The sequence below is a fragment of the Trichomonas vaginalis genome, chromosome V (assembly GCF_026262505.1).
Source record: "Trichomonas vaginalis G3 chromosome V, whole genome shotgun sequence".
In the NCBI taxonomy this organism is placed as follows: domain Eukaryota; phylum Parabasalia; order Trichomonadida; family Trichomonadidae; genus Trichomonas; species Trichomonas vaginalis.
In genome coordinates this window covers 33,320,809-33,333,044 of record NC_067207.1, presented here as the reverse complement: position 1 = coordinate 33,333,044, position 12,236 = coordinate 33,320,809, and the positions used below count along the sequence as shown (strand labels likewise).

Genomic DNA, 12,236 nt, shown 5'->3' with positions numbered 1-12,236 from the left:
TCGTCGTTCTAACCGACAATAGCTATTCAATTTTGATTCCTCTCAAATATTTTATCGAACGTATTATATAATTATTATTGATATCCAATTAAATATTATTTTTGGATGGCTCTCAAAAATTTTTTAAAATCATCATGTCAATTCGAAAAAAAATCCATTTTCAGTTTCTGATTACATGTATATGGTAGGAACTATATGAATTAATTTTCTCATTTTCCATCGTTTTTCTCCTTAACTTTTCATTTTTGATGGTTTTTATCGTCATCATCTAAGAACTTATTGAATTGATTTCGTATCTCTTTTGGCATTAATTTGCAATTATTATTTCGGATTGACAACTTCAACTTCTCCATAAAATAAAATAATTTGCTGTCAAAGTTCATTGATTCTTGAAACTAACCGAACATTATCCATTGAAAATATAAGAATTTTGAATGATCGTGAAAGGTGTTATGTCAAAATCGTTCAATGTCATAATTAAAAGTAAATTTGTTTTGAAATTTGTGGCAAGAAATAATATCTGGATAAAATCAATGCACTAGATAGTTAATTGCCATGATGTAAAATACTTCACTGGTGATTTATCAATCTAAATCACGAAAATTTGTAATATTTCGTGTTTTCACAATAAAGTTAGCCAGTTAAGGCTCCAGTCCCACCCTCTCAATTTTTAAAAGTGAATATATCCATCAATTAGAGTTTTCTTGCAATACTACGCCAAGTATCATAATATAATATTATAGCTCATATTACACAAATATTATAACTTTAATTATAAGTCATGATAACTCTTATTTATGGATATGTTCAATTTTAAAAATTGAGAGCGTGGGACTGGAGCCTTAAAAGACTCATTCAATTTCTCTGTAACAGCAATTAAGAGCACTCATCAATAATATTACATTATTTGGTAGGGATATGTCAATAATTGCCATTTTGCTCAATATTGAACTATTTCAAACATCATTAAAATGAAACACATTTATCATATAAATTATGCAGCCCAATGTTTTAGTATATATGATAGGCTTTTGATTGAAAATCAAACATACAGTAAACTTTTAACAAAACTTTTAGAATAATGCAGTTAGTTAACAAAGGAGTGAATATAAATAATCAGTGCAATTATGATATTGAAATTTAAACTACCCTATAAAATGATTTCATTGTTTTCTGAAGTTGGATGACGTGAATGCCCATATATATTTTGAGATTGCATAAACTACATAGGCAATAGGATGCATAATGGTTCGGAATTCTGCATATAATCGTGTTTTGTGATAAACAAATAAAAAAGTGTTGGAATTTTTTAATGTCACGTTTCAGTGATTTTCTCTCTTCGGAGAGATTATCACTTTCATCATTTTGAAAATATTCCAAAAAACATCTGGTATGAATTATATGGTGAAAATAACAAAACAAATCCAACAACATGTATTAACTGTTCAATTTCAGTTTCTAATTCCGAATGTTTTGTTTTACTTAGTTTTTTTCATGACCTTGAAGAAGGTGCTATTTCATTCACAACGAATAATATCAAATTATTACATTCCGAATGTTCATTCAATGTCTGTAAAAGGAGTCAAGGAGGTTCTGTTTACGTGAAAGGTCAAAATTCAATTATTCAACATCGATGTTGTTCATTATATTCACAAGCATCAAATTATGGACAACATTCACGTTCATCTTTATCCGATGGGAATTTTAATTATTTTCTTGAAAGTTGTGTTTCATCATGTGGAAAAAAAGAAGAAGGAATTGATACTATTTCATGTAGTTGTGGTATTATTAATATTAGTTATTCAAATATTAGTAATAACAATGTCAATGAAAAAGGAGCTGCATATGGAATATCACCAGAAAATTCAATTGGAAAAGTCAATTTTTGTTCAATTTGTCAAAATCATTGCTATATTGGTGTTCTTATGCATTATAGTAATGATTCACCAACACATTATCTTATTAATAGTAATATTCTAAATAATTCACAATCAAGTACAAGTTATGGTATCATTTGTTGTACTAGAAAAATGACTATTTCTAATTGTTCAATTTTTGGAAATTTTGGAAATGGACCATTGATTTATAATAATGCTAATTCATTACGAATAGAAAATTGTCATATTGATTATTTAACATATACTTATAATTCTCTCACAGATAAATTCAATATTGATTCCATTACTTCCTATCATTTATTTTCATATTTTTCAACTAATAATTGTTTAACTCCTTTCAATCCTCAACATCAAGAATCAGTAATCAAACAAAATATTCAATATAAACAAAGATATAATATTATTTCAATTTCATTTTTTGTACTTATACTTTCAATAAAATAACCATGAAATTCTAAAAAAAACATATGATATTTAAAATTTATTGAGCATCGAGTTATTTATTTACCATAATATTCAGATAACAAAGCATTCCTTTACGACACTGAGTTTATTTTATCTTTTCCAAAAACCAAATTCAATCTGTTTTCAATATATCAACGATTACGATTTCGAATCCAATTAGGAAGAGCATAAGTTTACGTCATGATAAAATAATTGACTCAACTATTAGTTTTAACAGAATATAGAGTTATGAATAATATATTGATAAAAATGCAATTTATTTCATTCATGATATAATATAAAATTTTTATAATTAATTTATTGAAGAACAAAAGTATAAACAGGTAAAAGTTCTGGTTCCCATTTCTTTTGAGGAATGGATTCAATTAGTTTAAGTCCTGATTTAGAAAACAATTCGAGGTAGTGCTTATATGTGCGATTAATTTGATTATCAAGTTCACGATATTGTGCACGATCTTTAGGAAGACTTTTGCTTTTGTTTGCAATGTTATCTTTGACAACAATGAAACCATGCTCATTAAGACTCGATTTACAGCGAATTAAGAAGTTAATGCAATCATCATCCATAAGATACATGATAGCCCACTGACACCAAATTAAATCATATTTAGTATCTGGAATCCAATCTTGTGCACCAATTGCGATTCCTCGGAATTTAACAATAGATTCGAGTTCTTGTTTAGCACTTTCAACAAAGCTTGGAATGTATTCAACTAAATCAATATATTCAAATGTTTGTGAAAGAACATTTTTCGAAACACGACCAATACCTCCTGCAATGTCTGCAGCTCTGGTCTTGCCCATACCTTTCTTAACAAGACTCTTGATCAATTCGCGACTAGAAAGGATGTCGATGACATTCATCTCTGGATATCCACCAAGCATGCCGGAAACGTTATGATCTTGTTGTGACCAATGTTTTTGACTAACTTCGTACCATGTGGATCCATGAATTTTGAATGCTTCATCTGGATCAATAAATTCAGATTCGTTTTCACTCTCACTCTCACTTTCACTCATAAAATTGATAAATCAAATTTTCAAAAAAGTGACAATGAAAATTGAAATTCCTTACATCTACTAATGAATCAAAAAAAATATTTTTCGAGGAAGATTCTATTACCTAATATTCTTAACATTTTGCACGACAATTATGTTTTTGATATTCATACATAAATTCCAACTTCATTCATTTTAATCTTTTCCATATTCAGAAGAACTTTCTATAAATCTACCATATTTTGAACTTCTTATTGACTAAATCTTCAGAATATTAATGCATTACGTACAATTTATTCAAAAAATCGAAAAGATTGAAATCAAAATTCATGGTATCAAAAGAAAAATCAAAATTGCACACTTATCAGATACAAAAATGAAATACCCATATTCACAATTTACAGAATCTAGACTTACAAAGATATATGAAATAACTAAGGTAGTCACAAAATCTAAGTAGTGAGGCTCTCAAAAATTGAACCGTACTCCATACAAAATTTGTGTACCCTCACTACTTAGATTTTGTGGCCTTCAATTGAGAGGTTAGTTTTGATAGAGCACGTTATAAAATTAAAAGGGAAAAATAAATAAAATTTAAACATTTAATTATATATAATGTAAGGAGTGTAATTCCAAATTTTCTAAAAACTATTCAAATTTGAGCATTTTTTTGGAAATAGTAAATCTAATATGTACATCTAATAACAACATGATTCATCACCTTTTCAAGCTCTGCAGTCAATTTTTTGAAATTTGATTGAAATAAATGTAGCAAAAATTACATTTCATTAGGGAATATATGAGTTTCTCTGGAAACAGGCTGATAAATTTTAAATTTTGTCCAATCAACATGAATGCATTGAGAAATTTGGATTGATTTTCTGGTAGAATCTGGAACAATTCAACCATGTATAAATGGATCATGTAATCATCATGAAATGTTAGTGTTATAGTTCAAAAGAAACAGAATGAGTGGAAATCAAACACAATCTGAATAATTTTAAACGTATACAATCTTTAAGTTTGTATTTTGAATTCTACATATATGATTGTGTAATTCGTTCTTTCAAATTTTCGGATTCAGGCATGTTTTGATAAAATTCATTCCCAAAAACGTCAATTAACAATTAAATTTAGTGTATTTTAAATATATATACGTATTATATTTTATAAATTATATTAAATTCGCAAAATTTTAAGTTTTAAACAAAAATTAAAAATGTTCAAAATATGAAATTATGCATAGGATATTAAAATTTACATGTTAGCAATTTTTTTGAATTGCTTTCAATTTTCATAAAAGGTAACTAAACTCCTTTCGCCGATCCGATTTGCCCCATATTTAAAATATAGCTTGCATATGTAGAAGAAAAGCTAATTTTGAAGTACGCCCGAAATCCACCAACAGGATTTCGAGCTACTAAAAAGATACTTTTAAATTTGATTTTTTTTATAAAAAATTAAATTTATTTTAAGATTAGACTAAAAACTAATTTTATGGAAAATCTATATCGACAAATTTATTACTTATTGGGTATATAGATTTTTTGATTATGGCGATTATGTCTGATATGCTTCCAATAAGCCAAAACAGTGTTTTGGGAGTGATTAAATACAAAAAAATCTGGCGATGCTTTACGTGGCAAATGGTCGAATGGTTATTACCCCTTACTATTGGGTACCGGGGACGCTAGTTCGAAACTGATGCACTATATTTTTTTACAAAATGCGTTTATTAGGACAGGGTAAAGAAAGGTTGCCAATATAATATATTTAAATAAATACAACTAATCTAGCATAAAAAACTATTGAATAGTTGAATTCAATAAAAATTTATATAAAATACATGTAAAGCATAAATTACTATATAAATCAAGCTGTATTTTGTTTTAAACACCGATTGTTTCATATAATATATATTCAACTCAAGTTTCTAATTAAGGATTTCATATAAAATTTAGCATATGATCAGCAACAATTAAAATTAGTATTACAATTAATAAATTTAGTATAAAAACATATAGATTTAGTATAGATTTTATAGCTGTAATAAAAGAACTATTATAAAAGAGTAATTTACTGAAATGCACCTTATATTTATAAACAAAACTTATAACGTGTTAGTTACATATAGAGTTGAAATTCATAGATAGCATAGAGAAGTTGGGATCTTGGCTTAATGGTCATAATATAACCAAATTAATTCAAAATTTGAAATTTTAATATTACTGTAACTATAATATATGGATATGTTTTATGAGATCATAATAAATGACATGTTAATGTAAAATTTAGAATAAAAAATTATATTTTTTTAAAAAAACATTGTTCATGAGTGTTAATTGGAGAAGTAGTAAATTAGTTCAGTTTGCAAGTGATGATGGTTAATCTAACTATAATTACAATCAATTTTTAAAATCTTTGATTTATTTTGGTGATAATTAAGAGTGCAGTTGTTCTATTTATAAACTATTTACTATAGACGGCACTGGTGATAATAAAAATCAAGCAAAAGCGCATCTGCTGTTGCTCGACTGCATAAAAATTGTAGTTAAAATTTGAATACTTTACATAACTCATTTGTAAGGTAAATTAATATTATTAATTTATATTAAGAACAAATAAATATGAAATGTATTTTTTTCCAAAAAAAATTAAGAAAAATGCCATTTTTATCATTGTTGTTAATGCCCCCTAATTCTTGAATGATTTTCGGGAAAAATAAATACGAAAAGAGAAATCATAGCTGCCAGACAACCATTATATGAAATTCATTCAGTTTACAAAGTTTAATTTCTTTCCACAATAGTACATAATATAGTAGTATATTCGGAAATATGCATGCTCGATATCTCCAATTCACATCTCATGCATCTTATCGGAGATTAAGTAACTTTATCTTGAAACTAGAAAAGTAATTAGCAAGTAGAATATATAAAAATATAATGTTGTTTTATATTGATAAAACCATAAGAATGGCTATTCTAGAATGAAATTTTAGTACCTATATTCAGTGAAAGGTTTATTTGTAGTTGAACTTTCAAATGAAAACTCAAGGATCCAAGAATTGAATTGCATTAACAAACCAATAATGAAATATGATATATACATATATATTTTACCCATAAAAATAGAATTAAATCGATATTTAACTCAAATTGTCAAAATATCAACAAAATAATTTAAAAATAGATATATATAAGAGAAATATGTGATTTTGGTGTTTAAAAAAGAAAAATATTGCCCAAACAAGTGTTCTAGCTAAAAAGGAAAAATGCATTATTTCATATTTCAATATCAATGTTAAATATTAAAATAATCTGCCATTATTCAGACAGTTAAAAAATAAATACACTATAAGTTTAAGCTTTAGCTGTAAAATAAACAGTAATATTAAATAAACATTATATTATATAGTCGGAGCGATTCTATATATGTACTCTTATGCCAACTAGTTACAACCTAGTAAAATACATGGAAATATTGTAATATCCTAGCATTGCTATCGAGAAATCAAAAAATATAAGCAAAAGTCATCTTATATTTAAAGATTTTTCAAGAGCTTTGTTTGGAAATTAGTTCATTGGAAGAAGTATATAGATATGAAAACCCAAAGTATTAAGTTCGATAATATATAGTTTTTTTTTTTTTTAAAATTGAATGCATACAACATTGCTCCTCTGGAGTGAATTAATTAGTTCCAACTTTTTCAAGATTCTACAGTGTAATATGCTCCTTGGAATGTCTCTTGCATGAATGTTTTTGTTTACCATCTAAAGAATTAAGATTTGAGATACAATAATCTTTGGAAAAGTAGAGGATACAACAATAAAGTATGTTCTTTCGATACATGATATCATTTTGTTACAAAAATATTCTTACTTACTCATGATTCAAAAAAAAAGGTTGCAGACATACTAAAATGTTATTTATGTGGCTTGTATTTACTAGCATATGTAATTTGGTGCTAACGTATACCATCAATTTCATTATAACACAGACATATATATTACTATTAGAATTTTATTTTAATTCAATGATAAAATCAAACATTCCTTTTTGAAAATCGTTCTATCTTGTTATTATCTTTGAATGCTGCATCAAGAACTAACAATTTACAATTTTTATTCAAATTATAATATAAAATTATAGCATATTGGTTTTCAAAGTATGTTTGCTAAAAGTAATTGCGCTTATCGTTTACCCCCGCATTAACACATATAAATTTGTATTAAAAAATGATATCAAATCAAAAATATGGCTTCCTTGCTAAGAAAAGCGTCAAATTTATTATGTTTCTCCTTAGCCGAAAGTGTATAAATTGGCAGTTAGATTTATAGTATCCTAACTGTTTTTTGTAAAGTTCGTCATATCTTTAATGGTACTATTTCAGCGTGTACAATGAATACAAAAATTCTAAGAGTGCCACATAAAATAGTACTTTAGACTTGAGTTAATGCTACCAAGCAAATGTTAAAAAGATGACTTTAGTGTTTTGATAATCAAAGATTAAAATCATTATTGTCTAAATCAATAATCATAACGACAGAAGTTAATTTTTTTCATCAGTGCTTTAAATCCACTTTTAAAAGTATACCTCAAAAATCAAAATATCAAAAAAAAAATCTAGTTTTTATGAATCTAAAGCTTTCTATAGTTCACATGCAAAAACCTTTAGTTTTATACTTTTTTAATGGTTTTCATGAGACAAAAAGTTATGATTTAATAATTATTTTTAATTTTCCGCTGTTATCAACATAGATGACAACTTCATACACTTAGTTATCTAATATCTTGACTATTACACTCCTTAACCCCCACCATTCAAACAAAAACCTTTACGGATGCCTAATATGAAATTTTCTTTTTTAAAAGACATTTCTATCAATAAATTATTTCTGGTAGTTAGACAAAGACCATTTTCTAAGTTGTTCAGAACTGTTTTCGTGCAAATTATCTATGAATGGGCTTAACAAGTTTAATCTGAAAGTTATTTCCAAAACAGAAATGCATATACAATCAAAAGAATATATATTTCTATAAGAAGATTGAAGAACTTGAAATTGAAATAAAAGGAGACCGAGAAACGTTTTTAGTTAAATTTAATCAAGATATTCGAAAACAAATTTACAAAAGATCATTTGAAACTGATGTTCAGGTATTCCCGTATCCAGGAACCGGAAAAATGCATATGTATAAAGCCTACCTAGAAGACTTAGACGCAATAAAGGCTGAAATGCGCAGAAGTCTGTTGAATAAGAATATTGGAAGAAAAACAAAGGAAATAGAAGAAGACAACGATGATCACCAAGACAGAACTTACTGGAATACAGAATTTCCGGAACATGTTCCTGAATTTACAAGAAATATTATACATACTAGTTAGTATACAAGTCTCGTGTACTGAGGCACTGCGTTCCTCCGTACGCAATACTTGTGAATTTGACACTTTACAAAACCGTTAACGTATATTTTACAACACAAACACAAACACCAACTTAACCTTAAATATTTATAAAGCCGCCAACCACTTCACCTTACTACTGTAAAAATAAACGTTCTCACTTACAAAAGTATTGCAACTCCTCCCATTGCTGTGCTTCACATAACAGTTCATATTCTTCTGACTCACTTTCTTCTTCATATAGGTCAAAATCACTGTCAAAATGAATGTTAGTAAGTTTTGACAAAGCTAATGAAACACGCTTACCGTTTGTATCGTATGCTTGTATAAACTTTCCATTCTTCATTCCTTCATAAACGCTCAAACTAACTTTACCCTTTCTCCCTCGTATCTGATAGAATGTATTTTCACGAGGAACGAAGAACAAATTCTTGAACTCATGACCGTTGTAGTTTGTTATCTCAATAGTTTTCGTCATTTACATCCAAATAAAAATTTTCAGTAAACTTAAAAATAAAATAAAAAATTAATGATATCACCACCCTCACACGTATGAAAACATAGCACAAAAATAAATTTAGGTGAAGTGGTGAGATATCACCTGTTTTCTCACCTGTTTTTTCACCCACTTGAATTCATTGCTTTATAACTCTCTTCCTTTCTCCAACTCTTCTAACTTCTTCTTAAGTTCAGCAATGTTGTCCTCATGAAGTTTAATCTTCCTTAATATACCTTCTCTATCTAATGGTTGCTTTATCTTTCTAAACTGAACTCTACCATCCTTCATAGTATGAACGTAAAAACCTTCTGGAACCGCTCCTGATTTAATGTATTCTACCAAAAACTTTTGTTTCATTGCTTCAGTGACTTTAGTCGTCATTTCAATCAAATAAAAATTTTAATATTAAATAAAAATAACGTTATTTTTTCAGTAAGGAAACACAGGAGTTTTACGATTTATTTGAGGAGTAGGTTCTGGTTTAAATGTTGGAGTCGGTTTAGGAGTTGACTTTTGAACAGGAGTTTGTACTTTCATAGGTTCAGGAGTCATTGAAGGTGTTGTTTGTGATGGTGTCGGAGTTTGTTTAACTTCAGCTACTTCAGTATTATTTACAACATTTGCTTTATTTCTTTTCAACATCATAACTGCTCCTGCTGTAGCTAGCAAACCTAGTGGGAGACCATATCTTATATAAGGACTTGACCAAATGCTATTTTTGACAGGAGCTGGTGGAACACCTAACCTTGGTGAGACTGCTCTTTGCCATTGTGCAGCTCGTAAGAAATATTCAATAGGTGCTCCATAATCGTTTGGTAAAGTTTGTTTCACAGATGGTGAAGGTTCACGAGAGCTTGATGAAGAACTCATTTATAAGCTTTAAAAATAAACGTTCATCCTTTATTCCTCACTGTCGTCCGTAGCTAAGTTATAGTCATCTAATCTTATTATTGGGATTCCATTAGCACGCACCTGAATGGCAAAGCAACAATCCCTCATAAATCCAATAAGTGGCTTTGGTACGTTTTCAGTTGCTAGTTCAATAGGTCCTTTAACAGACAATTTGTATGTTATTGGAGCAGTAGATGTTTGACCTTGCTGGAAGCAAAAGTCCACTTCTGTTGGAAAACCACATAAGAAATGTGTGTTGTCATAGCTATCCCATTTATGTTCCACACTACCATCATCCACCAATGACCTCATAACATCTTCATTAAATCCTATCATATCATTGTTTGTATTGCAAGCGTTCGCAACCATTTCATAAAATACAGGTCCATATGATTTTTCAGGTTCTGCAGGCATATTTCCATAAGCTCCCATGGAAAGCTGAAGATATTTAAACTTAGGGTTCTCAAAATTAACATAATAGTTGTCTTTCTTTCTAAATAGTGCCCAAATACTTTTAACATTAATAGGCGTATAAGCTGCTGTAAATGTTGCACTTGAACTATCTGTATTCTTTGAGAATGAACCGTCCATAGGAATCCAATCCATAACTTTAACAGGAAAACATAAAGCCTCGTTTGTATAATGTTCTACAAGTTCTGTATAAATGTTAGGGTCTAAAGAGAATGATTTTGGATGAATGAAACATTCATTAAAATCCATCTTTGTTCGAAATAGTTGCTGGGTTACAGTTGTAATAGTAACTGTTCCACTAGCTTCTACTGCCTTCGTTATCATGGTGAATGGTTCATTCCATGGAACAAATTTATTTGTCGGTGGATTTGAATCTGAAGCAAATGCAACTTTAAGAGTTGGATTGAAAGCAATGATATCATTTACAGATATAGATGTGCATTGTAAGGCGTCGCTACTGAACTTTACTTTAAGCTGAATGTTTCCTGCAAAAGCTGGAATAAATCGAATAGCTTCTAATGGAAGGAATCTTCTAACAGGAATTCTTAAACGAAGCTTAAAATCAAATGATTTTCCTGCTGTAATTGGACCACTAACAATTTGTCCTGTTCTGCATGTTCCGAATGACTCCATACATCTTCATGTCGAGTCTTTGAGAAAACATCTACTTTCTTTATTTGTTCGGTAGTTTGTGAGTTTGAAGTTATATATGCTTCTTCTCTTGCGTTGTCTTGAGAATATACGATACGACCATTTGCAAGGATTTGATATCCAGCAACTGCATAGAAAGCGTCATCGAAACCAATCCAAAATCCTGGTGGTTTGTTTTATTGGAACCTGAACCAATTTCTTTATCTACAATAAATTGACCTTCCATTTTATACGTAATGAATGTATTGTAAAGGTCCAACATATTTTCACCAGGAGGTGAGAGATTGAATGTTACCCATGTGTTATCTTTAGCAGTTCCAGGTTGTGATGGAATCTTTGCGTCAGAATATTTTCTATTAGTGTCACCAATTTGAACTGCATTGTCTATGATATCGAAATATGAGCGAATCTGATGAATATGCTCTGCTGGAGTAAATTCGTTTAGCTGTTCGTTCTGCATGTATTTACTTCAGATAAAAATATCTATTTACTTCATTTTCTCACTCTCTTCTTGGCATTCGTGGTGGAAGTTGTTTCTTGACATTTTCAATGAACTGTACATTCTCTTTTGTCTCAACTTCTTTCACTGGCGGGTCAGGGTTCTTTGACTCGGTTTGCTTTTCAATGAAATTCACGAACTTTGCAATAAGCTCTTGGTTCGTTATTGAAAGAACATCTGGCTTCTTTTCTTCTTGTTCTATTGACTTTCAGTTTGAACAGAAGGTTTTATATGGGCTTCGTGGGCTTCGCCCTTGCCATGCACCTTAATGTTGTCTCTGTATTCGCTAATGGAACCTTTCTTTTTCTTACATATATTTTACCATCTTTACTCTGACTTACATAATAGAAAGGATGTTGTATTCCTCTGGCGTCATTTAATATAATAGACTCTCGTTCTGATTTTGACAAGCTCATTTTACATCGGTTAAAGTTTTAATTTAGTTTTTATCTACAGTCA

At 29.1% G+C, this 12,236-nt stretch overlaps 5 protein-coding genes across 5 annotated transcripts, besides 2 other annotated features; all 5 read right to left on the bottom strand.

Annotated features, from left to right (window-relative positions):
• Positions 1-645: 645 nt before the first annotated feature.
• Positions 646-842: a mobile genetic element.
• A 268-nt stretch (positions 843-1,110) lies between these two features.
• TVAGG3_0449160 (O-methyltransferase protein) lies at positions 1,111-3,383 on the bottom strand (the record flags this gene model as incomplete). The annotated part of the gene is made up of 1 exon (XM_001305478.1): positions 2,661-3,383. The coding sequence occupies one exon, from the start codon at positions 3,381-3,383 to the stop codon at positions 2,661-2,663; it is 723 nt and encodes a 240-aa protein (XP_001305479.1).
• Positions 3,384-8,760: 5,377 nt separating this feature from the next.
• Positions 8,761-12,236: part of a mobile genetic element that runs on past the window's edge.
• Positions 8,924-9,244, bottom strand: TVAGG3_0449150 (uncharacterized protein; the record flags this gene model as incomplete). The annotated part of the gene is made up of 1 exon (XM_001305477.1): positions 8,924-9,244. One exon carries the CDS (start codon positions 9,242-9,244, stop codon positions 8,924-8,926), a length of 321 nt encoding a protein of 106 aa, XP_001305478.1.
• On the bottom strand, positions 9,410-9,646 carry TVAGG3_0449140 (uncharacterized protein; the record flags this gene model as incomplete). Its single annotated transcript, XM_001305476.1, has 1 exon — positions 9,410-9,646. The coding sequence occupies one exon, from the start codon at positions 9,644-9,646 to the stop codon at positions 9,410-9,412; it is 237 nt and encodes a 78-aa protein (XP_001305477.1).
• Positions 9,695-10,135, bottom strand: TVAGG3_0449130 (repellent protein 1 family; the record flags this gene model as incomplete). The annotated part of the gene is made up of 1 exon (XM_001305475.1): positions 9,695-10,135. The coding sequence occupies one exon, from the start codon at positions 10,133-10,135 to the stop codon at positions 9,695-9,697; it is 441 nt and encodes a 146-aa protein (XP_001305476.1).
• Positions 10,323-10,951, bottom strand: TVAGG3_0449120 (uncharacterized protein; the record flags this gene model as incomplete). The annotated part of the gene is made up of 1 exon (XM_051234547.1): positions 10,323-10,951. A coding segment is annotated over one exon (629 nt), but the record flags the coding sequence as incomplete, so codon positions are not given.